Source organism: Perca flavescens, chromosome 23 (assembly GCF_004354835.1).
Source record: "Perca flavescens isolate YP-PL-M2 chromosome 23, PFLA_1.0, whole genome shotgun sequence".
Lineage (NCBI taxonomy): Eukaryota > Metazoa > Chordata > Actinopteri > Perciformes > Percidae > Perca > Perca flavescens.
In genome coordinates this window covers 9,159,143-9,186,684 of record NC_041353.1, presented here as the reverse complement: position 1 = coordinate 9,186,684, position 27,542 = coordinate 9,159,143, and the positions used below count along the sequence as shown (strand labels likewise).

At 39.7% G+C, this 27,542-nt stretch overlaps 1 protein-coding gene across 1 annotated transcript; it reads left to right on the top strand.

Annotated features, from left to right (window-relative positions):
- The first annotated feature begins 1,918 nt into the window (after positions 1–1,918).
- On the top strand, positions 1,919–17,742 carry mtpn (myotrophin). Its single transcript, XM_028571182.1, has 4 exons — positions 1,919–2,293; positions 6,079–6,192; positions 7,163–7,246; positions 16,409–17,742. Exons 1-4 carry the CDS (start codon positions 2,222–2,224, stop codon positions 16,493–16,495), a joined length of 357 nt encoding a protein of 118 aa, XP_028426983.1. The 5' UTR covers positions 1,919–2,221; the 3' UTR covers positions 16,496–17,742.
- Positions 17,743–27,542: the final 9,800 nt, after the last annotated feature.

Here is a 27,542-nt window from a genome sequence, read left to right as displayed (position 1 = left end):
ACGTTCCACTTCCGGGATTCCTCCGGTGCCGTGGGAAATTCTGCCGCATGTCCCTCTTTTCAGCCGGATGTCCCTCTTTTCAGCCGGATGTCCCTCATTTCAGCCGGATGTCCCTCATTTCGGCCGGATGTCTGTTTCCTTACGTTTTCTTTGTGTTGGCATTCTAAACTCCAGTCGATGGTTATGGTTATCTGCTCCTCAGATCTCTGCAGGGTAAATCCAGACAGCTAGCTAGACTATCTGTCCAATCAGATTTTTCTGTTGCACGACTAAAACAACTTATGTTCTACCAAAACAAGTTCCTTCCAGAGGCTAATTTACAGCGGCACCATGGCTCCGTCTTAGCGCCGCCCATGACGATAGGTTTGTGATTGGTTTAAAAAAATGACAATAAACCAGAGCACGTTTTTCTACCATCTCTGAATGCTGTGTGGACTAGCCAGACCCTCCTTCGCAGCGCTGTGGAACAAGGTCTGACAATGCGAGACCATAGAGCATAGACCATGTTAATATTAATGGACAAAGCATCCGGTTCGGCGAAGTGCCTTAAACCTGCATTCTATCTGAATTCCAGCAGAGGGCGACACGTGCGGTTGCAAAAGGAGGTCGGTTTCTGTAGAAGTCTATGAGAAAGTGACCCACTTCTCACTTGATTTATTACCTCAGTAAACATTTCATAATGACTTTATGATATCAATCGCCTGGTTTATCTGTGTTTTTATGCCCCCAACGGTGCCTTCCAGGCAGCGCTGCCTGGAAGGCACCGTTGGGAGGCACTGGTTATGGTTAGGGTTAGGGTTAATGTTAAGGTTAGGGTTAGGTGCAAAAAGCAGCAGTTGGGGGCAAAAAACACCATCGAGCAACACAGAATGATGTTCATGTTTTGAATTATGGTCTCGTTGTTTTTAAAATCGGCGATAAAGCAGGGGGTGTTTTAGGGCGTGTCTATGATGTGATTGCCAGTGAAAGTGTGTAACGTAACGTGGAGTGTAAGCAGCTCCTCCCTCACTCCTCCCTCTCGTCTAAAATCGTCACATCCCCAATCAGGAAGGCCCGCTCCGTAACGGCAAACTCGACGATTCATAGCAGATCTCCACAAACCAATGCCAATGGGTGACGTCGCACATGCTCTGTCCATTAATATTAACAGTCTATGTGCGAGACTGATGAAAAGCCAACCTGCAACCCAGACAATGAAATCAAATGGACTTAACAATCCTCACAGTTTTTTTGCTCATTTAACATCTAAGTTGCATGGTTTTAGATTCACATGACAGCAATACAACTTTATAATAAGATATGTTGCTGTAATCTTATAAAGATTAATATAATAAAAAAAATATATATTCTTCATTCTTGAGTGTTATTATTATATGTTATAAGTCACTTAGTCATTATGGTTTGCATTTGCCTTTTATTACTATAGACATATCTCATCATAAAACAAAAAACTGCATAATAAAAAAATATCTTTATATAAAGTGACTTGTTTTATTTATAATTGTATTGTATTTATTTCATTTTATATCCTATATGTGTTTACCACTGGTTGTTTGTTTACTGTGCGTGGTTAAAATAACAGGAAAATAAAAAATAAAAATAAAAAAAATAGTTTGTAGTCCCCCGTTCTCTTAATACATTCATGGTGTGCACAAAAAGCAGTCATGGCCCATATAAGATTAGGAATTTCCGTTTTTATACTTCCATGGTAACGCCGAAGCACCAATCATTACCTGCAGTTTTTAAGGATATAAATAATAGTAATCCAATATCATCAAGTGTACGCAATAAATATACAACTAACATGTGATTTGTAATAAGAATTTGTGAAAACGTACAAGTCGTTCATTGATGTAGCCGATTATACTCACTGGGAATAAATCCTTTCAACATTAGCACCTAAACACAACATAACTTCCGGGTAACGGCACCGGAAACACTTCTAGCTTGCAGAAAGGCGGATCCCTTTCAGCTACTTTGCCTTTCAGAACTTCTTTTGAGCCTGTATTTACCTGCCATTCCTCGGCGGGTCACGCCAAATCCAACAAAAATCGTTTTCTTAAGTATTGAAACGACATTTTATTCAGTCGAGTTCTGCAACCTTACTCACCACGACGACAGACGGCTAGCTAGCTAACTTTAACGCATTAGCTAGCATTTAACTTGACAACTGCCCTGCAGCATAACAGGGAAGGAGCAACACCGGAGCAAACACAGGAAAATGGGAGATAAAGAATTGATGTGGGCATTGAAGACCGGAGACCTCGATGAGGTGGAAGCCAAACTAGTAACGGTAAGATAACGGTGATTTGACTTTTTTTACTGCGAGTTGTGTGCAACAATTTTCTGACAAGTGGCTCCTTAGCTAGCTAATGTAGCTAACTAACGCCAGTAAGCAGGCTGGCTAGCTAGCTAGTTTACGGTAGCTGGAGTTGGGTAATGCCAAGTTAGGTTCACTAATATTGGCAAGCTACCTGGGCGTGTTGTATCCGTACCGTTATGTGTAACGTTAGCTAGTTTATGGAGCTTTAATTGAGCTTGAATTCGTTTTGAAACATTTCAAGGCTGGCGTAACACGTTAGCGTAGACCTAACATACACATCTGAACGCCAAGATAGCATAACGTTAGTTAGCGACACATATTGCTACTCTTACCTAGAGAATAAGCAATGGGTCGGTATTTTGCTAACTATATCTCGGCTCCAATCGTATAACGTTTGTCATTAACATTGGAATGTTAGCTACTTGGAGGTTTGGGTGTTGAGTTCGGCTATCAAACGCTATCGTTGCCACTTTCTGCTGAAGGCAACCTGTTGGTAAGCTAACTAACAGCATCAGCTGGTACGTGGTAACGTTACACATTGTAGATAAACAGCTGACTGCTATCGTTACGTCGATTGTAATTTCAGCAGCAGTGACCACAATAGTTTTTGAAAATACGTGAGTTTTTGGACAACGTTTATTATAGTCGGGAGAATGGGGATCTGTTAATGTGAGATAAGTGTAGGTCATTGCTAGCGAGCTAACCACCACACGGGCCCGTGCTCCAGCAGTGTCTAGTTTAGTGATTCTCAAAGTCGGGTCCGGGGACCCAGTTAAATTATTATGACATACTTTTTATTTTTATTTATTTATTTTTTACAAAAAGCTTCTAGTTCAACGAATAATATATAATATTTGTTTTAATCTATAATAGTTCACAGATTACCTTCTAATCTGACAAATCTATAACCATTAAAATGCAAAAATGTTTAAAATCTAGTCTAATAGCTTTCTATATACATTTCTCTTGTGTTCTTTGACACAACTAAGACTATGGAAGTGTAAAAAAATCAAAATCATGCCAAGGGACACAGGAGTTTCAAGTATCCCTTGCTTTTGTAGATTAAAAACTTGTCTCTGCTGGAGGAAGTGATGTTTGCTGTTACCAACAGTCCTACATTAAGTTATTGTGAACGTTGACTTGATATTGGCTTAACGTTAATTCAAACAACTGCAGTGTTTCCTAGGGCTGGGCGATATGGAGAAAATCAGATATCATAATATTCTTGACCAAATACCTCTATCAATATTGCGGCGATATTCTAGGGTTGACATTTGGTGCTTTAACAAAATATCTTCACACTTAGATTTTAGATAATCATCAGTAATGTGGACATAAGTCTAAGTGGGTAAAGTCAAATAATTGAACAGCTAGAACAGTCTGGTAAGTTCAGAAAAGTACATCACTTTACTGTAATGCAGCCTTTAAAACCAGTAAAAGACAACACTTATGTCATATCACGATATCAGGATATTACGATATCCAAAGTCTAAGACGATATCTAGTCTCATATCATGATATCAATATAATATCTAGGGCTGTGTTAGATTGAAGAAATTCTTAGTCAACTAACAATCGTTCAATTGTATCGATTAGTTGATTTAATCGACAGATCTGTAAATCTGAGTTTCTCCGCAAAGAGTCATGCAAAAGGATGCATATGTTGAATAAGATAATGCCTCCTTTGCATATTTAAACGCAACATTTCAGAAAACGTGTAATACAACAAATAATTCCCTTAATGAAAGTAATCAAAGTAGGTTTCACGGTGATATCTATTAGGTAAAATGTCAACCCTTAATTCTTGTGTTTACCAGAGATGTGCTCTTACGTTCTTGGAAATAAGTCATTCAGCATGAAAAAAGCATCAAACATGACTAATCAACTAAAGAAATCTAAGTTGACTAAGACCAAAACGACCAATTAGTCGACTAATCGATTAAGAGGGAGCAGCCCTAATATCAATACATTGCCCGGCCCTAGCGTTTCCTCTATATACATTTAGCAATGGTGCGTCGCCATTAGAAAATTGTTGCCGCCGCTCCTTCAGCATTTTATAAAATGTCATGAAGTCGTGATTAAACGACTGCAGAGCCGTCCGCTCCACTGTACTCAAGCGAACAGTCATTCGCTCTCTCTCCCCTTTGAGGGTGAGCAACTGGAACAGTGACAGGATGTCATCACTCCCAAAGTCATGACAACCAAATGAACAACAACGCAAGTACATAATTTTCTCCTCCGGCAGAGTGAGAAACAACGCTGAAAGCCTCAACCGCTAATTTACCACCCTGTGAAATATGACAGCCATAGTGGAAGACCGCATTAAATAATCGTGATTTCAATATTGACCAAAGTAATCGTGATTATGATTTATTTTCTTTCTTTTTTTTTTCATAATCGAGCAGCCCTAACCTGTACTTTTCCCGCCATCACAAGATCAAATGTCTGCGGGGAAAAAGGCCTTCTGCAGCAGGTAGATTTATTTGTAGATAATTTAGTTGTCAATTCCATTCATTCAACAGCATAATTTCATACATTTGTATCATTTAACTGTAATGTAGGAAGTAGTACCAAGAAAGGAAAGGACAATATTTAAGATTATTTACAGATTATATATTATCTTCTGTCAATGTAATAACACAGTATCTTCCAGTTTCGTTTTCCTATTCCCTTGATTGGCATCTCGGCCTTATATATTTGCTCGTTGATGCTCCAGCTGAATCTGATACCAAGCGAGCTCTTTCATTCCCAGATCAGGTGTTCATATGAGGGTCTTGTGCAACAAGATATTCCTCTACATAAATAGGCTAGCTAATTTTACTTCTATATTATGTTATGGAGGCCCATTTCAGAGCTAATTAATGCCCTTTTCCCCAAATTGCTTCTATCTATAATATTCAGACAATTAGTTTGTCATTTATAGTTTTGAGAAAAGTTGGAACTGACAACCACAGCTGTGACTGATATCTGGAGGGCCACCTGGAACACTAAGCTATGTGTGTGTGTGTGGTTAGTGCTAAGGGAACAAGGAAGAGTGGTGAGTGTGTCTGTCTTTTCTCTTGGCTGCAAGGCTGACAGTCTGAAGTCTACAGCACCACAGCAGGAAAGTGAAGGGTAGAGGATTTCCTGAATTCATTTGGTCCCGATTTCATTTCCGATTCAATAACAATTTGATTAGGGATATTTCATTTGCTAAATCAATTTTGCTTGAATACAAAAAAGACATTCTACAATTGTACAAGGTTCCCTCTAACCTGGTGCATTATTAAAATTAATAATGTTTACATTAATTGACCCCAAGTTAGTTGCATTAATGTACTCTTTATTTAACATGAACACACTACAGCAGTCAACACAATAAAGTGCTACAGACTCTACAGTCAGTGAGTATTGAGTGACAGTTCATTCAGATGTATTGAGGTGAGAGACCAATGGCCAGGCCAGTTTTTCCCTCGCCACAATGTAGCTTGACTTTGGAGCATTATTTAAGCATTATTTAATTATTCTTCCCAACCAGCTAGCATGGCATAGTTGGTACCAATAGATTCCTTAGGTCTTCTAGTTGATACAGAGATATCAATTATGGATTTGAGTCGACATTGGATCATTCAAATGAAAATCTTTTCTCGATTTGAATCCGAAAATCGTTTTTTTATTTTATTTATTAATTTATTTTATCCAAGCCTTACGTGTGACGGCACTGATTTTAATTTTAATTTTAGCAATGTTAATGTGCTTTTTTTCCCCTTTTGCAGGCTGAAGATGTAAACCGGACCTTGGAAGGTGGGAGGAAGCCTCTGCACTATGCTGCAGACTTTGGTCAGACAGATGTGGTGGAGTACCTCATTTCTAAGGGAGCAGATATTAATGTAAGAGCCACAACAGCACAACACATTGTTTTTGCATTCATTTCTGCACTGTCCAGGGTTGCAAGGACCACAAAAAATAAGTGTCCATAACTTTACTTTATAGACTAGACAAACAAAATAAGGAGTTCAAATTAAACAGTTTGACATTAGGCTTAAAGTAGTCCAGCTGTTAAAACCAGTTTATCATATGCTATTTCAGCCATTGTCCATTCTCTCATTCAATATTGTCTAGGCTTTCCAGACCTCACATTTAGCCTGATAGTCCCCTTGATCCTAGATAGTCTCTTCTAGTGGTTGTTGTAGTAGATTGAGCTGTATCCACTAAAAGGGCACTTACCTGTCCAACAGGATTGACATCTGCCATTTGGATGCAGTGCTTTTGTAATTGCCAGCTTTTTCTAAAGGTCTCCTATGCCTGTTCAGTAACTAGTAGAATTGTAAGTGCAAAGCAGCATGAATCGACTATAAGACCTAGATGGTTGTCTGTTATTTGTAGATCAATAGTGTTCTGTCGAGTTTCTAGGGTGAGTTTCTTCCTGATGCTCAAGACATTAGTTGGGTGCATCTCACCCCTTGCCTGAGATTGGATACAACAGCTCAACATCCTAGCATCCCCTAGTTCGGTCTTCAGAGACACAAGGATTTAAAGTCATACCAACATAGTCTTTCCTTCCAACCCCAAAAATGTTTGCACATTTCCTTATTTATCTAGATAACCAGCTAAGCTTCTGAAACACGGGAGATAAAGTGTTGAAGTGCAGTATGCTTTCTTTTCATTTCTGGATATAAGGGATAAGTAAAACCTCTCTCACAGGAATTCTTTTTCTCATTTATATTTGAGAAAAATAGGGATGTGCCCCTTGTGTATGAGGATTGGGGTCATGCCTATGATCTGCTCATACCTACATTTCCCAAAACAAATTTTTGTTCTGTCTCCCACTCATGCCTTTCCCACCTGCTCCCCACACAGGCTCCAGACAAACACGGGCTCACTCCACTGATCTCTGCCTGTTTCGAGGGTCACGCCTCCTGTGTCAAGGTCCTGCTAGAAAAGGTTGGTACTTTTATTTGAGCATGCACTTATTCATGCATCTGCACACAGAAGTGCCCTGGTGTCCTTCACCCCTGAGTGCGTGTCGATGTGTCCGAGGCTCCACATGAGCATTGAGTGCTGATGAGGTAACTCATTGGACAAAAGGCCCTTTAACGCAGTCCTGTGGAGGCTGTGCTGGAATGTTCGTAGAGCATGGCACAGTATTGCTGCTGTTCATTTGTATTGTGTCTGTGTTTTTAAGCGGTTTCATTCATAGGTGCACATGCCCTATGGCTGCCCCATCCTTCAGCCTCAGCCTTGCTCAGGTGTTTAGCTCTGGAACTATCTTAAATGCTACCTCAGTCAGACACAGTCACATCTGTGAGGAGAGGGACGATACGGAGTCAGGCACAATTGTCCTAGGCTGTAGATATCCACTCGAATAAGAATCACACTATAATACATGTCTGTCACAGTCAAATGGGAAGCCTCATTTGTAGGTGGAGGAGCTTTCTATTGAAAGGTCGATGCCTCTTGTACATCTTACCTCTGTGACTCAGAAGTACATGAACGGCAATAACATACATGTAAATGACAGATCTTCTGCTCTAGGCTGGTGGAGTTCCGTTTTACCACTTCTCAAATGAGCCAGACTGCAGTTGGATTGATGTCCCTGTGGACAATGAATGTCACACTAATGGGAGCTACAATAGCTACTTGTCTTTCAAGACCTCCTTCAGTTCTTTGTCTCTGGTAGCCCTTTGTCATTGAACACTTGTGTTTCATTAGAATAAAATGATGTGTATAGCGGACATCTTCCTGATTTAATATCATTATTTTTATATCTGTAGCATGCCTCATGTCACCCAAAAAACTTAAGTGGCAGTCAAGCTTATTGGTCACATCTTGTAGCTGCAATCATTACACTGCAATGATGCAATGAACGTGAGCTTAACAATGGGCATGGAAGAGCTTTAAAAATTATCAAATATTTCACATCAGTAACTAAAATGTATGGTCAGTTTTAGTCTATTGCGTGAATGTAAAGTTAATGGTACTAGCTCAGCACTATGAGAGAGGAGCCTACAACTGCACTACACGATGCCCTGTAGACGGCTCACATGCATTTACAGTCAAAGTCAGCTGCACACCAGCAGCTGTGTGTTCCAGCCAGGCTAAATGAGGCAGGGTAAATGAAAGCTCCTCTACAGAGTTGTTTCATGGTGGCATCATCTTGGCCCAACAAAAGTAATGGGAAGAGGGGAGGGGGCATTCACACGCTAAGTCACACGCTAAGTCACACCGATTAGGGAAGTCATTTTTGCACTCTATACAATTGCATATGCACCGTTCAGGCAGACTTTTCAATCAGTTCTCAGTTTTAACTGCACGGTGAAGCAGACGTTTGAAAAGAGGAAACCATAATCTATTTATGGGAAACACTGTTGTTCAGATAGAGAGACACTGACGTAGTACTCCACTGCTTACTTATTCCTATATTCAGCTGTATCAATCTTCCATTTTCATCAACACTGTGTGTTCCAGCATGCCCTGGCCCTCGCATCAACAAGCCAGCAAAGTCTTGCAAGCAATTGGCCAGCAGCTGGCTACTGCTGTCAGCTAGCTGTCAGTGCTGTTGGCTCAAAGATTAACCAAAACAATTGGCTAGTGCCAACAGGAAGAACATTTCAGTTTACTACTCCAGGGTTAAAAGCATCGAAAAAGTCTTAAATTTGATAATCTCAAATTAAGGCCTTAAAAGCCTTGAATTTGGTATACAAAGTCTTGTTACAAAGATCTTATTTTTTTTTTTTTTCCTAGGATTAAGTTCATACCGTAACAAAATTAACGGTTACTCTTTAGGCTCTTTACTCTTGGTTGTCTTATTGTGATGATGCTGAAGCTTCTTTGAGAAAGAGGAAGTACAGTTCCGAGCTGTCTACTAGATGACACAGTTTATGTCCGTAAGAGCTTTAAACATCACATTGTTACATGCCACCTCCACATCACAGTTATAGAACTTTATAATTAAAACCACTATACTGTTAAAAATGCATAAAAAATAAATACGAAGTCTTCATTATTAACTTGTCATTTCTCTTTATTTTGCCTGCTACCAGTGTCATATCCACAGCGGCAGTACATCCTTGTGAAAGCCAAAAGCTCTTCTACGTCTGAAATGGGCAGCTATGCAATTACCACCTCTGCATTGTAAATTAAAGCCCCTTGGGTGAACATTCATAGAAAAGCCTTTGTCAGTGGTATCATATGAGACAAGACAGGGAGCCATAGCTCATCTGAACAGGGATTACAGTGGAAGGCGAAGATGTGAGCGAACACGCAGGTTTGCTCTTCTCATGGCTTCGTATTCATCTCCACTAAGCAACAACAAGGATTAACGCACAAATGCAGCCAAAAGGTCATCAGTCACCACTGGGACCAGATCTCAATAAATCTATCCCTGGCATCTCTGAAAACTCTCCGTGTGTCTTAACATTAAATAGATCCCGCAGCCACCTTATTGACCATGCTGCTGAACATCCACTCAGTCTGGCAACACCTGTAGTACCAAAGCTACCACTGTGCAGTGGATAAAAGGAATCCACTGAGAATAATGAATTGTGACTATTCAACTGCCTGTCTTGTGTTTGCAGACATAATGGCATGGTTCCCTGGTGCATCATGGGACCTGACCCCTGCCCCCCTGACTGCGTGCTGTGCTGTTGTTGGCAATGAATTATGAAAGGCCATTTTAACCCCAATAGCTGACCCAGCTGTAAGATCCTTGTCAAGAGTACTGACTGCAGAGGCCAGCCAGCTAATTATAACTCAACAATGAAAGGGCACACACAGGCTTGCACACATGAAAACGCTCGCATCATTTTCCTCTATGAGGAACATGACCATTGACTAGGAAGAAATGCAGTATTTTGTAAAGTCAGTTCCTATTGTTGCCTCAGCTTTTAAACTTGACCCTATAATTGTTATTGACTTGTTTTTGTTGAGAGGGATGTACACACTAAATGCCCTGTAAACACAAAAGCTAGTAGAACCATTTGATTTCGTTCTGGCTGTTACATGTGTATCCCTAGTAGAGCTGCAATGATTAGTCAATTGACTGAAAATTAATTGGCAAAAAATTCACCAAATTCTTTTTTCCAGCTTCACAAATGTGAATCTGCTGCTTTTCCTTGTTTTAACATTATTGTAAACTGAGTATCTTTTGGGTTTTGTACAATTGGTCGGACAAAATGAGACATCGAGGGACTTCAGTAAGTTGTGATGCGACTTGTTTTTAGTTTTTATTTTTTTTTTTCGATGTTTTGTTGACAAGCAATTAATTGATCAATTGAGAAACTAATCAATTATGAAAAAATAATTAGTTGCTGCCCTGGTTCCTAATATGCTGAATTGCTCTTATGGATTTATCATAATGTGAAGTCCAATCAGCCTAAATGACTCTCCTTCCTACATTCCAACACCTTTTGGTGCAGCTTGTTAACCTATACCAAATATATATATTTCAACCAAAGCTTAGCTGACACAACTTGCACCAATACAGATATAGATGTTTCTTGTTTTTTGCAGTGGGTGCAGTGTTTCCCACAGATTAGGAAGCAACTTGTGGCGGTGGGTGGGTGTCGCCCCGTGTCGAGAGAGAGAGAGAGAGAGAGAGATGCTGTCCTCATCTCCTACTTCAATGCCTAATTAATCTATCTCTTTCTCCCCCTGTCTTTCACTGGTTGAAGCCTGAAAATACTGTAAAACAAATTAATAACATAACTAATTACACTGATCGGACTGTTGAGCTCTGTTTCAGAATGATACCTCCGGTTCAGGCTGGTCCTCATCCTCAACACATGCCTTTTTCAGTTGCGGAAAATACTTTTCAATACTCATCTGGATTGAAGCAGCAAACATTCAGTGTAAAAGTAAAAAATGACAACCTTATTAATAATATTTGATTCACAGCTGCTAAATATAGTGTTTTCACTGCATTTTACCGCAGACTTGCGACTAGTTAACTTTCTAAAGCGGGCACAATCGCTAGTTTGCTAATAGTCGGGTCGGTGATTGTGAATGTGTGATTGTGTAAAGGTGTTCACGAGATAGATACCAACCTTTTGTGAACTTGTGAATTTCGCCAGCCTTCTTCTCTCCTTGATGGAGACAGACGCTGTGTGCACAGTGGGATCAATGGTGTTTTAAGCCTCCAACGTCGCCTTACAGGCACTAACCCTCACCGTAACCTTAAACATAACCATTGCCACGGTGCCTGGAAGGTGACGTTTGTGGGCTGAAAAAAAAAAAAAAACAACTCTAGAATACTGTTAAAGGCAATATGGGTGTGTGGTGACCAGCAGAAAATGCTCCATTAAAGGATTGTTTTAGCTTGAATATGATGGTGCACACAAGGTACACAAGTGTCTTTTGTTAGACACCTTTTGTTCCCAGTCAAGCGTAGTATTTATGGTGAAAGGGCTAGGTTAAAGTTGTAATCCTGTTTCCTGCAATCTAAATGAGGCCTGTAGAGTCGGTTACTATGTATGGTCTTGAACCAGCTCCTAATGACCTCCCTGGAGCTGGAGAAATAAGGCATGGGGGGAAAGAAAGTTTCCTCCTATCTTCACATTCTCGTCTTCAGCCCCTGAACTCACTTGAGTGGAGAGCACAATGACTGGTTACCAGGTACCTAGTCTCACATTGCCACGCATACATTCCGGGATCCAAGAAAAAATAAACAACACTCTGTGTTGTTTTCATGTCTTTTAAACAAATCACAATCGTCTTGGGCGGTGCTAGGCTCCGCATGCAGACGATGGCTGCGCAAAATAGTCTCGGGAATTTAACTGTTCACACAATACAGTAACAAGCTATTTCAATTAGCTGGATACATGGTTAAACGTAATTTGCTCTTACAAGGGTATCCCCAGTGTGTATTTTGTAAGTAACTTTTGTAAGTAAGTTAGTCAAATTTATTCATATAGCTATTTTCACATAAAAAAAAAATCACAAAGTGCTTAACATAAAACATATTAAAACAGAGTACAATTAGTGTGGAGAGGTCATCCAAAGGCCTGTTTAAAAACTTAAACTCATAACCAATCCCCTCGCTTTGCCAGACCCTCCTCCAAAGCGTGCTGAAGGAAGGTGCTACTCCACATAGCATTCGGGGATGGGAGGAAAACGTGCTCTGGTTTAATGGCATTTCTTTAAACCAATCAGAATCACCATAGGCGGTGCTGAACTCCGCACAGAGCTGCTGCAAAATAGTTGTGCGAGAAAAAACTCCGATTAGACAGATGGTCTAACTAGCTGTCTCAATTTACCCTGCAAAGATCTGAGGAGCAGTTAACGATAGTCCTCATAAATCCACCAAATTTAAAATTCCAAGACAAAGAAAGCGGAAGGAAACTGGAAATACATGGATCCGGCAGAATTTCCTGCATTACCGGCGCAATCCCGGAAGTGGAACGCAATGGATATAGACTAGATAGTTATTGCCAAAAAGGTATTCTTTGTAAATGTTTACAATCATTCCCCGAAATAACTAAGCAGGCCTGCCTTATTGCACAATCCAAATTTTCTTCAAAACTTGCCATTTTCAAAGAGTAGCTTGCTAGCTCTGAGTTTCTGGTTATTTCCCATAGCGAACGGAGTTTAAGAATGGCAACACAAAGAGAGAAGAAGGTGAGGGACATTTGCAACATGTTTTGAGATCAGTTTTGATCATTTGAATCCAGTTACGATGAGACTCCAGGAAGTCAAAGGTCTTGACCAAGACATATCATGGCACATACAGTAAACTCCTTAAAAAGGCAATTTGTAGGTTTTGCATATCGTTTTTTTTTTTTTTTTTTTTTGGATTAAACCAAAGAGATATAATGTGTTAATTCATGAGCTTTAGTGGTGTTTGTAGACTGATTTAATTACCATTGAACATAGCCAGGCTAGCTGTTTCTCTGTTTCCAGTCTTTGTGCAAAGCTAAGTCTTTGTGCTAGTCATTGGATGGTTATAGCTTCATATTTAGCTTAGAGACGAGGGTCTCAGAAAGAGAGCCAAACGTTACACAACAGGGCTTTAACATAAATGGAGTGTTGGCAGGTCCACACTTCTGAGAATTGTGAAGCATGTTATGAATTGACAAAACCGTCTCTTACTTTGTCTTTCGTCTCCTTACCAATTAGAGATGCAGATCTGACAGGTTACCCCTCAGCCCTGGTAAATCTCCCTTGCTCGGGATGCACTCTGTTGCTCCTGTGGCATGGAATTTGCACCCAGACACCCATCCTCACAATGCTGAGCACTTGAACTGGGTTGCATTGTTTTTGATGCCCTGCTACTCCACGCAACAATAGACTCTCTCTGCCATGACTCTGTAAGCCCTTTGCTAAGAGGCTAAAGTTGGCAGGGCACACAAAAGGACGTCTCTTCGCTACATGCCCCTCAACTCCTCGGTTATGGTTATTCACTACGTGTGCATTCAACACATTGCTTGTCTCGTTCTCTCTTTTTTTTATATTTCTATTTTGTTTTTTTGTCCTTGGTAATCTGAATGGTCCACTTGCATCTCTTTCACATTCGCTCCCTTATCCCTCAGAGCTCTAATGAATTTGTGCGTCTGTGGCTTTGTTTTGCATGTGCTGTCTGTTTAAAGATAGACTGACGGGCCAGTGCTAAGTGACTGAGTTAGAGGAAAGTAAATGTGACGAACTTCAACTGTGCATTAACCACGGCCAAAACGGGGCTCAACGCTAACTTTTTTAAAGTGGTTGCCAGTCTTGGCAACCAGGCATCAGCTTTTGCTGATGGTTGCCATGTTTTAAACTGCCTATATTTGGAGCAGTTAATATCTTATGTTACTATACCACGCATTTTAATAATGAAACAATGACATAAACGATGTTTAAAATATGTATTACATAAATTCTTTTGTCTTTAAGTTACTTTACAGCCATTGAATCTGTAAACATTTTAAATTAACATGTCAGGACTACAATCTAGGGGTGGGCGATATGGACAAAAAATATCTCTATTTTTGGCGATTTTGACGATAACGATAATTAGACAATATCCTTTTTAAAATGTGTTTTTTAAAAGTCAGAGTTACTTAATCACTGATGGTAATAATGGGCACAATGTTGAATGAAAACTGTTATTTATTTTCTTGAAATAAATAAGTATTCAAGTAAAAACAATTCAAAGACATACAAAATACTATACTAATACTAATTGAACTAGTGTAGGAATATTGAACTCCGAGTACACATTCAGTTGTACACCTCTGCTGTAATGTAAATTGTGCAGCATACAAGCAAGATGAAATCATAATAATAAACAAAGGGCTCTGTTCTGTAACATTGCACACAACCATGTCCTTATTGGAAGCAGTCCTGGAGCTGTCCTGTGGCCTCAGAAAAAATAAATAAATAAAGCCAGAGAAATGAAACGCGCTCTGTTTTTTGTTTATGAGTAATGCTTAGTTTTTTATTGACTGAAATAAATGTTTTATTTAAAAAAAATTTTGTTAATTTAAGCAAAAATAGTGTTTTATATATAAATGATAATAAAGAGGCAGTGTTTACTTCGTAGGCTATGAACCTGCGTATCTGGGTCACATAACAGTGATATATAACAAAAGATGTATCCTGGGATTCATTTAAACTTTAATTTGTTTTTAAATTTGTTTATTATTTCACTAAAAGACAATTATATTGTTAATCGCAATTATTTCTGAGGCAATTAATTGTCCAGCAAAATTTGGAATTGTTACAGGCCTACTTGCAATATAATTTCCCATTCCTTTCAAAGATGCCAGGATACTTTGCCTCCCAAACTTTTACTAAGTGTCTGCTTTTCTTTTGTCCATGTTCGGCTGCGACCGTTTCAGCAGGCCTACTGTCAACCATGTGGATTATTTTGGGATGTTGGGGCGAGCTAGCCTCAGTTTTGTTTGACAATACTTCGACTGTCAAGAAGTGACCCAACATCGCTTAAAGCACCTTTAACTGAACTCAATCTCTTACTGAGGGTATCGGTCTTTCTGAAAAAGTGTAGTGTCTACTAAACTCAGCAAAAAAAGAAACACCCCTTTTTAAGGACACTGTATTTTAAAGATACTTTTGTAAAAATCAAAATAACTTTAGAGATCTTCATTGTAAAGGGTTTAAATAATGTTTTCCATGCTTGTTCAATGAACCATAAACAATTAATGAACATGCACCTGTTGAACGGTCGAAAAGACATTAACAGCTTAAGGGCGGTAGGCAATTAAGGTCAGTTATAAGAAAATTAGGAAAGTAAAAAGACCTTTCTACTGACTCTGAAAAATGCGAAAAGAAAGACGCCCAGGGTCCCTGCTAATCTGCGTGAACGTGCCTTAAGCACGATGAAAGGACAACCCATGTGGCCAGGGCAATACATTGCAATGTCCCTACTGTGAGACGCCTAAGACAGCGCTACAGGGAGACCGGAAGTACAGCTGATCGTCCTCACAGTGGCAGACCACGTATAACAACACCTGCATAGGATCGGTACATCCAAAAATCACACCTGTGGGACAGGTACAGGATGGCAAAAACAACCACAAGAACTGGCCAGTCTGGTGCAGTACATGTGGAGGAGATGCACTGCAGTACTTAATGCAGCTTATGTCTTAGTTGTTAAATCTTTTAATGTTCATGCAAATATTTGCACATGTTAAGTTTGCTTAAAATATAAAAGCCGTTGAAAGTGACAGGACGTTTCTTTTTTTTGCTGAGTATATTTGTATTCTAAGATAAATGACCATCAGCTACAGAACTTGCTATTAGAAGTTGAAATCTCAAACAAAGTTAAACAATTTATTTAATAGCATACAAAAACATACAGCTCCCAGGAAAATGAACAGCGTGTGTACTTAGGTCGTTGTAACTTTGTTTCTTCCATATCCATAATATTTACCAATGCTGTAACCTCTGCTGTCTGAAATGTCTGTTCAGCCTTCCTTGTCCTGATTTAGATATGGCTCTATTAGTTGCAAATGGGCATAGGACGCTTTATTCGACAAGCAGCTATAGATTGAAGTCTCTGCTCATCACCTTAACCCCTAACTCAATGAAGCGGAGTTGGCATCATACTGTGAGGAAGACTTGATGCACCTACTGAGCATATTTAATATTCATGTCCCCTCTCCTCCACAGGGAGCTGACAAAGACCGAAAAGGACCGGACGGCATCAGTGCCTTTGAAGCTGCCGAGGACGATGCCATAAAGGCTCTGCTCAAGTGAGACCGCACAGTGTTGGATGTGGCTGGGCAGGTGGGTGAATGGACAGACAGATGGATGCAGTGGTCCCCTGACAGAAGATGGACTTGCCTCTTTTACCCTTACCACTGCTTTTGTCTGTTTGTTGGGGGGTCATTGTGTCCGTCTGGTGATTTTCCTTTACCTTGTTTTGTTTTTTTTCCCCCAAGTTTTTGGGATAGGATTTTCTCTTGTTTTGGCCTCTGTTTGTAGCCATTTAACAGCAGGACTTGTCAGTTATTTCTCCCTTAGGGACCAAACACTGGGGGAGCCCTCTCGCACCTGGATCCTAGAACTCTGCTCAGACTAGAAATCACACTCTGTAATGTAAACGCAAAGCTTAGCACTTAAATACACATCTCTCATTTGCAGTTCTCTCTTGCAAATCAAATGGTAATAGATCAATAGTGTGTTAACAATTTTTTTACAACTTCAATATAAAGTATTGTATGGCCAGGGCTTAATCCCACAAAATGAACAGTAATTGCACTGTACTGTACTTGATAGATTGAAAAGAGAGGTTGTAGAACACATTATATTAACCTTTCAATATGTGTGGCCTCGTCCTCTAACTTGATTTCTTTTTTAATAGACCAGACCAGTCCCTCCAATCCAATTTTTTTTTTTTTATTTTGGAAAGGTTGGTTGAGAGAGGTCCAGGGGTTGAATTTTCCTTTTCTACTCAGCATATCACTTACATATCAAATCGTGTTTTTGACAAATTTTACGTTGGTCATGCATTAATGATATTCTGTATTCTTTGACCAATCATCATGCTGGTTAACTAGAAAGACTTGAATGTTGCAATTTTAAAATTGGTTACTGAATCCCTTTTCGAAACAATGTTAACAGCACATAATAGAATAAGCAATTCTAGATAGGTTATTTTTGTCATCCCTGGAGTGAGAGCAAAAATTTTTTGTTGCAGCTTCTCTGTGTATTTTGTAATTGATGGGCTCTGGGGGCTCTGAATGATGGGTAAATGGGGGTTAGAGTTGAAACTGGATGGTGGGGGCTGTTAGCATTCCCCTTGCCTTGGAATTGGTTAGAAGCCCTGCCTGTTTTGCTGCATGACAAAATTGCCTTTGCTTTTATGCTATGAAATGGTCGCTGGTCCTCTCTTAGTTGCTTTCAAATGAATTACTACTATTTAATGGACAAAACATGCTCTTGCTGACTTTGTTGTGACAAAAAGTATGTAAAACAGAAATAAAAATATCTATAAAAAACAATTCTGTCACCTGAACTTTGTTTGAAAACTGACTCAATAAGTTGTGAAGTCAACCATAACGTTGCCTGGTGGTAAACTGAGAACGATGCATCCTATTAAAAAATACTCTGCTGTTATTTGACAGCTGATACAGACAAAAAGCCTTAATTTACTCAGAATTGTCCACCTTGTAAAAACTTAACTGCCACTCAGTCCACTGTTTTTCCAGATGAATAACATGTAATTTTCTAGTACAAGCGACAGCATGCTGATTGACAAATTTGACCCTTGGTATTCTCATAACCTCAGACTGACTTTGACTCACATTAGAGTTGTCTGGATTAAAAAAAAGAAGCTTCTGTATTAAAGGACAGTTTGTTCTAATACAGAAAATGAGCCACCATCCACAGAAAATTATAGCAACCATACCAAGTATTGTCATAATTACTGCTGCATCAGTTCATTTTGTGTGACCACTGCACTGATTTAAACTGGAATCATTGTCAAAAATTGTACTTTGATAAACAAAATTCAGTGAAATTATTTATCATGTGCCATATGCAAAATGTGTATTTAGCACCTGTTGTCTGCTGTATCCTTCGGCCTTCTAGAAAACAAGATTGTTGAGGGCCATATCAGGTCAAAACCCTTTTCCCAACCAAGAGTTGTAGCTTCATTATCGCCAAAATATGCTCCTGTTTTCCAGAGACCAATATCTGCATGAACCCTGGATGAGTAGCGTGTAAATCCTAGTTGCACCCGTGGCAGACAACTCCAAGATGTTATTCCTTTGAGACTCAAGTATTGTATACACCCTTTAGTAACATTAGTAAAAACATTTTCTTCTTTGTTCGACATCATCACACATGTTCTGCATCTACGTTATCCAGCACTTCATCGATGCTATATCGCACTTGAGTCAAAACTTTAAATCCAAAATAAAAGATGTCTTGTCACTTCATACACATTTCTCTGTGATTCAGCCTGACACATCTTGGGAAACCTTGGGATTTTAAAAGAAAGTCATTTGGGTTTGAACACCGTTTGTCCAGGCGACATGAGTTAGTAATGCTAGACCTGCCACGGTGAAGGGAGTGGGAAAAATCAATAGAAGCATGTACTGTAACTGAGCTGTAGCATGAGGTGGGACACTGAGAGTGAAAGGTCTGTGAAACGATTGGTGGATGCTGCAATCCTTTGTTAATCAGACGCATACACATGCCTCTCTAGGCCACTTGCCATTTTTGTGTACTCGTGCCTGAGAACAAAGACAAATCAATTACTGCAACGTGGGCAAACATCAAGATAAAATGATTTGGCTGCATTTTGACAGCTTCGTCTCCTCGCTTCCACGCCCCCTCCAATCCTTACCATCTTATTTCTGCTGATTTAAATTACTTTCAAAGTGAATATCTGAGGTCCGCTTTTGGTTGACAGTGACATTCCTGGAATATAAAAGACCCCATGTTTTCCCTTTTGTCTTTGTCGAGCCATCAAATAAATCTTGCTGTCTGCAGAAGAAAGCCTCTGATTCAGGCCGATGATAAATGTGAAATAAATCATTGGCAACACATTTTCATTTAGTCCTTGAATTGCTTTTCCACAGGGTGCACAGGCTCCGTGGGCAAATCCTGGGCTTTCCCAAAGGCACTAATTCTGCTCAGGATCATTAGTTTACCATCATGTTTATATTCCATGCAGCTCCCTTGTCATGTACTGTGCAGATCAGTGGTTCCCAAACCTCTATGCATTTCTTTACGCCAAAAACATAACCAAAAATTTGTAAGAATACTCTACAAGTCACACAAATATGTCTTCAGATAAGAAAAGAGGAGTGTAATGAGAAGTCATACATAACTTTAAGTGAACTCTGCTCCCACCTGCTGTTTTCCAAAGAAAACTGCAGGGAATTATCAGCTGAATCTGAGGGAAACCAAAAAAAAACATGCAACCACTGTTTTTATCTAAAGAGAAAATAACACTTTACATTATTGATGATGATTTGTGAATACAATTGATTGCTGAGTGTCTCTGCAGTGATTACCAGATGCAGTAATTAGCACATGTGCCTACATACATGCACAGAGATGAAGCCATGTAATTAGGCACACACACACACACACACACATCTGTTGTTCTTCCACACAGTTGCTACGGAGACTTTACGCAGAACTACTCTTGTAATCAAGCAGTTCAAAATGGTGGTTAATGAAGTAGCAAATCCAAATCATTAACATAATTAATATGGACTCCTGATATCTCTCTCGAACCTATTATTGACTCCTTGTCTCGTGCATTAGTTGAGCTTAAGACTGATTTTCAACAAATCTAAAACTCATTTCCCTAGTTGTAGTTCAGCAGTCACGTAGTCTATATCCACGATGTTCCACTTCCGAGATTGCTCCGGTGCCGCCGGAAATTGCGCCGGATGTCACTCTTTTTGGCCGGATGTCCATTACCTTCCACTTTCTTTGCGTTGGAATTTTAAACTCTGGTGGATTTCTGAGGACTATGGTTAACTGCTCCTCAGATCTCTGCAGGGTAAATCCAGACAGCTAGCTAGACTATCTGTCCAATCAGAGTTTTCTGTTGCACGACTAAAACAACCTTTGAACGTACACGTTCCACCAAAACAAATTCCTTCCCGAGGCTATTTTGCAGCGGCACCATTGCTCCGTCCGGAGATTAGTGCCGCCCAAGACGACTGTGATAGGTTTAAGGAAATGCCAATAGACCAGAGCACGTTTTTCTCACCTCCCGCAATGCTGTGTGGACTAGACAGACCCTCTTTCACAGTGCTGTGGAGGAAGGCCCGGCAATGCTGAAGTTATGCCAACCGTGAAATCAAGCATTAAATTCAAAGAGTCCCACAAATGGAAAGTCACTGGATAATGGTGTATTTTGATTGAACATTTGAATTAAGTTAATTTTTGTATTTTTTAGACTTGTATTAGCTGTGGGGGCAAATGCATAATCGCCGTGTGGGTCAGGGGACAATATTTGAGAGTAATATTTGTGTGTTCTATGTTTTACTGAACATCGCATATTAAGCTGCTGGTTAAAGAGTTAATACTGAAAACTGAAAATACAGAGATATATTTAGTATTTTGTCATATATATGTACTCTCCAGAATTGCTATATAGTGCATGTGTACAAATTGGCTGTAAACCTGCATGGCCACAGGAGCCAACTCTTTGTTTTTTATATTTAATGGTGTAGATTACATTTTAAAGGGCAATAGTGAGGGGTCCTTAAATGATGGATAAGTGCAGGGGGGAGACAATACTTACGTATTTTAGTGTATTGTATTGCATGGACTTTACTGTATTGTGAATTAAGCACATTTGTGTCGCTGGTCAGTCAAACTGTTTATGTCACAATTTCCTATTTTAACACGTAGATACACTCAAATAGGTATTTTAATAGGCAAACCAGTGATTTTATGAGCCATGGTTGAGAGACAGGTTGAGCATTAGTGTTACAACTAAGTTAAGTTAAAGAGAGAAAGATGGAGAATTGACCAGGTTGGATATTTTCATCGTTCTCAGCGTCTCTGCAGTCCTTTGAGCAGATATAGAATACAACTGAAGACATTTAAAAGCAGGCAGTTGTGCCCTGACAAGCTTATATACACATACATAAACATAAATCTCTTAAGGGCTATTTACTTTTCAGTCCCTTTTTGTTTGTACTCTGAGCCAATGTGCGATGAGCCAGACCCAAATCCCTGTAGATGCCTCAGTGCAAATGTTCTCAGCTAAACAGCCATTTGCAGAGAAATCGATGCAACCACAATGCTATTAGGAACATTTTAATTGGATATAAAAGCGGATTCATTATTACTGTTATGACGGCTGAGCACGTCAAATGCAGCGTGGCTGCCAGCCATGGCTGTGCGTGCCACTGAGCACTCAGAGAAATCTTGGGTAATTTGTCTGAAGACACCACTCCTGCTCTGCATTTTGACTTTCACAACTTTGAAAAATTTCTGTTGTCCACATAACTTTATTTCTAAACTTCTCTGCACAGCCAGATGGAGATTCAACAAACAAGTGTCCCATGTGATGATGTTATGAACAATACAATGATACTGTGTCTAACAGGGTGATTTCTCTGCGGGCCACTAGAGATAAAGGCATATGCTTACGCAGGCCATTAAATGACCATGTAAATAAAGATACATATAAATGGCTGACAAGAGCAAATAAATACATAGCGGAAGATAATACATATTAAAAATACATAATAAAATTAATTGTTGACCCTTAATAAATCATCCAGGAACCTTTTTACCCAACATAACTAATCCATAGTCATTTGCACTGATTCCAAATTCAGCTCATGTCCAGAGTAAAGAATGTGTTGCAGGTAATCATCATTCCAGTGAACCTCTGAAAGCTTTGTGCTGCCTGCTCAGATCCTGTAATTAATTCAAAGGGACATAATATGGTTCATGTCGCAGGTTAATATTTCAATCAATAGGTTGATGCAATGTGCAATTACCTGTTTTGTTCACTTACTTGATTTTGTAGAGGTGAAAGTTCTAGTCATTCATATTTTTTTCCATGTATTACAAACAATAGAGAATGTTTTCTTTTTTTTACTGAACTACTGTACATTGCCAGACAGTGTTTCACTTATATGAAGTTTGCAGACTGGGCCACAATGTTGACTTGCAGTTCAACGACATGTTAGAATGGGCCGAGCATGTCATTTAAGGACTATAGCATGATCACTGCTGACAAAACAATCATGTGCAGAGCAGCATCTCAGAAAATCAAGCATTAAAGTGCAGTGGCTAAAGGCAAACTGTCCTGAGATACACTTCGTCAGGTAAAAACAAAAAGATCAAGCTAAAGTGGCCGACATCCAGTCCTGTCACCACAATTGGATATTTAACGAGCGGGGGAAAGTGCCGCTTGCTCAATTATTGATGTCTGTTGGGAGATGTTGATGGCAGGGTGAGGATTTGGTGTTAACAGCCTATGGATCACTCCAACAGCGTGGGTTCTGAAGGTGTGGTTTTTCTTGGCACAAATTAGATCCTCTAGTCCCTGTACACCACGGTCACCTCAGAAACCTGTTGCTGACCATGTACACTTCATGGCTACAGTCTACACTTGTGAACTTCCAGTGGGAAAACCAACTAAGTTATCAAAATGGTTCTGAAAACATGAGAGTGGAAAGCAGATCAGAACAGAATTATTTTTATACCAATTTATAGACCAAAACCCAAATAACCATTAGCATACACTAACATTAAAGATCTCATATTGTAAAAAGTGAGATTTCCATGGCATTTTTTCAAAAGTGCACACTCAGAGTATTTTAAAACAGTTGTGAACTTTCCTGGCCAACTTGCTGTACTACATCCTCTAACAAAGACTTAAGAAGGACTTCTATCAGCCATTTGTCTTAGTCAAAGTGAATGAGGACACCGTACCCTCTGAGTGCTCAGATGGAGTGCGAGTAGCTCTGTATTGGCCAGTGGTGCTGTGAAATCTTTGAAAGATCTTTGTTTTTCCTCTTGATTCATTTATTTTCTCAAAGGCACTGTTTGTCTGTCTTTGGCAGAGTGATTGAGGGAACCTAGTGACTAATAGTACAGGTAGCACTTGAGGCTAAGACCAAGTCCATTACGACATGGCTGATGTCTCCACTTGTGTTGTCCCCTTTGACTGATGTCAGCGTGCCACGCTGCCATGTATAATGATCATCTCTCTTCTTGGCATTAGGTGACAGTACATCTCTGTCCTCTCCTCTGTCTTAGCAGGAGCCAGCGTGGACTTAACGAGGACACGCTCGATAACCCGCATTATCCATTGTGTTTAATTCACATACGCACACAGTCCCCCCTACTGTTTTAATGGAAGTTTCTGAGGTTTGTGGTCTTCACCATGTGAGAAAGAGACAAAGCAAATGCTACAGAACGGAGATACTCTGTTAGCAACTGAGAGAAAGAACTCTTAAGTAGATGCAACAACATGACAGAGAGAACTTTCAGGAGCTTAATCATCAAGGACCATTGCGGCTTCAGTGGCTGAGGGCTGCCTCATTAAGAGCAGCGCAGTAAGCACATTAATGTCCGTCAGACACGGATACACCCTTAATACAGTGGTTCAGTATCAGACTTATAATGGGACACATTCTTAACAAACACAACAAGACTGCACTGGACTTTAAAATCAACGTATCGACAACATGGTGGAGAGTTATCTTAACAAAATTCTTGCATACAGTTTGTGTGTGGAAAGTTTTTTTTTTTTCTTTCTTCATTTAATGCTAGATGGCAGTGAATCCTCCTGGCAGTCTCAGACAGACTGTATTTCACAGCATTGATCAAGTCATTAAACAGTCAGTGGAGTGTTGTTTATCATGGTTATTCTGTTAATAAAGTGTACCATTTTTATTGTGTGTCGAGGCCGAGGTGTCAGCTGCACAGGGTCTTGTTTCGCTGGCCAGGAACTGTCTGAGACCAAGTAAAGCATGGTGGAGGAAGAGTGCTTCGTCATCTGGTGACCGGTCCACACTCTGCTATAGTGTTATGGGACACCCATTTACCCCGTTTATCTAATCATGCTCTGCTTTGGTGACTCCACCTCATACAAGATACTACTTCTACACATTCCTGGTTTTTATAACTTTACGATTTCAAATTAATCCACAAGCTAGGAAAGGTAATGTTGCTGCTGGACTTGGTCTCTCTGGAAAAACTTGCCAGTGTCTATCCTGGGTAGTGTAGTTTTGTAGAGGGATGGTTGTTGTTTCTCCATTTGCGTATGTGGACATCTGAACCTACTTCCAAGAGTGACATATGATGTTTATGTGGATGATATTTTTATCAAATTTGGGGGATGCTTGACTTCTCTAAGATCGAAGGCCCCACGGTCACCCCAGAGAAGTGTGTTTTTTAAGCTTTTATGGTCTGGTTATGGTTAAGAAGTCAGTGTGCTTAAAATTAAGTTTTTTGGATTGTCGAACAATATAAGAAACTCCCTACAAATGTCTAATGCAATTTGGGGGCGGAAGGACACGCTCCACTCGCTCTCAACCTGAACTTTACTCCTTTACTTTCCACTTTTCTACATGAGGGAAACTGCAGAATTAATATGAACATAAATTCAAGGAGTACTGCTGGTTTGGATAAAGGGAGGTGCAGGATCTTGGAAGCAACCCATGAACCATTGTGAAAGACACATATGAAATACAGACTCTGTCCGAGGAATTAGACTGATTCTGACATTGGCTTTCTCACTTACAGCTCTTCTAGGTAATGTCTAGATAATTTTAGGTTTGCAGTGCACGTGTGAAAGCAGCTAAAGGGATCAGCTGACTAGGGGGAAGTTATCCCAAGTTGTTTAAGTATGGGATTAATTTGGGTGTCGCTGGACATATGGATATGGGCAAACTACTGCTAACGGATACCCAGAAAGTAGAGAAGGCTGGTACATTGCCCACTATTCAGATACACAATATCTCCTAAGTTTAAAAGACTTAAAAGACGATTTCTGAAATAGACCCCATACTGCTGGCGGAAGTTAGTGGGGTTTCAAATCAGGAAGACTCATCGATATAGAGGCCCCAGGGACTTCCACTCAAAGCTGTCAGACAGATCGCAGCCAATTATAGGGCTTTTTTCAAATTATCTCGGAGTCCTAAACATCCCCATACTCTGTCAGAGTTGGCACTAGCTGCAGTGGCTAATGGCTGCTGGCAGCAAGGGCCCATCAGCAACCCATCAGCTTCTCAAGGGGACTGATTATGCTTGTTTGCATCTGTCTTCTTTTTCCTTTACTTGCCAATGGAATTAGAGGGAACCACAATGCAAGACGTATCATGGGTGCCGTAGCAAGCTACCGAATGGTGGGCTGAAATTACAATGTCAAGCCCAACTGATGGCAGAGGCTTGGGGTTTAGAAATGAAAAGGAGGAAGTAGAGTATTTACTCGCTCCAATGGTCTTTGTGCAAAGTGACAGTGGTGCAAATACTTGTACACCTTAATTTTCCCTTTAGTTATTTTACTGAGAATTGAGCTTTTCCTCCAGGCTTGGAGGGTAATTCAATTGCAATATTTTGAAAAGAATAGATTATGTGTACTATATTAACCTTTTCAGTATCCTAGTCTTTTACTGCACACTTTATGAATATTAATGCTGTATCCTAGCTCAGTGCCATTATCACAGTCCTTTACTGTAATGATGTCGAGGTACAATAGAAAAATTACTACAGTCAGATATGGAAAGGATCTTTTGTTGTAAGCGACTGATGGAAAGAGGGTGTCTGCAGGGTAGAAATTAAATATTTTGCCTGGCAGCTAAAGTCAAGTCAGCTGTTTCATAGCACATCTGCTTCACATGGAGCCTCATGTTTGGTGTGATACCAATAGGTTTTGCTCTTGTGTGGAAATATTTCATTGTTTTATGCATGTTCAATATTAGCCATTTTTAATCACATTGTTTCGTAGTGTTTTGTTCTTGTTATCATCAGCAAGGCTTAAGAGTGTTATTAGTGAAGGGCTGGTGGCTTGCAAAAGTGCCAATAATTTTTTAATGGATAATATACAAATTGGAAATGGATTTCTGCGACTTTGTTTGTTCACATCCTTTTTAAATATTATCCAATTGTACCAGCGCAGGTACACTTCCAGCAGCATTGTTCACACGAGATTGAAACAATTAAATTTATGTAATCTGGCTTTCTCTTACAAAAACTACTTTGGTTGAAAAATGCAATCATACACTGCGCTCAAGGCAAAAAAGGGTGTCAAGCAAAAAAAATACTGTTATATATAATAAGTGTTTCTTTGTCCTATATAATAAGTGTTTCTTTGTCCTTGCAATATGTTTTATGTAAGGAGAGACTTCAAGGAAAAAGTTTGTTTGAGAGAACACAAAAGCAGCATAAAGAGGTGTGATGTTAATTAATTTTTCACAAGAAGATTTACACTGAATAAGACATAAAATGCTAGGTTATGACCAGATGAACTGATTTTGCAAAGATTTTAATATTTTTATGGCATAATATGCATTTGGGATCTACAAGATGTTCATGCAATTGACACAATATTATCCCCAATGTGTTGCAGCTGTGAGTACCCTCTACTATTTCTATAGTCGACACTACACTCATACACAACCCAACATAAAGCATTTTAAAATGCATGCTGACTATTTTGATTAGATGCAATTTTGCTACTTTTCATACATATGACATACTGAAAACCATCTTAGAAGTAGTATGTCGCGTGGAATAGGGACACAGATCTTCATGCCAGTGATTGCTTAGATTAAGGACACCTGACTTGGTGGTCACATGGTATGATGAAGTTTATATATATCACCTGGGAAACTGGTTCACTCCAGAATGATGATGACTTGATGTAGACATTTTGTTATCTGTTGCCATGAGGTTGAAACGCCTTTGTCCATTATTTATCTAGGTTGACAGCTAATTGAGTCTCACAGGATATCCATGGTCGGGGAGCATCAGATCCAGCTAATAAAATAAGACAGAACAACCAGAAATGATAACTCAGTTTAGCATCTCATTTGTCTTTGAGATTGATGATCAGAATGTTGTCTTTAGGGCTGATGAGATATTTGGGAAACAACAGATCCTCATTCACATTTCCTGTATTGATTGCAGCAGAAGCTAATTAGGTCTGACAGAAGGCCAAGCAGCCAGTGCAGCTGACTTTTATTTAAAGAACCCTTGTGGAGGACTTTCTCACTACTCTCTGCCTCCCCTCTTGGTGTTTTGTTAACTTTAAAACCTTGATTTTCTCCTATTTCCCTTTCCCAAAGGGAATAACTTATAACAG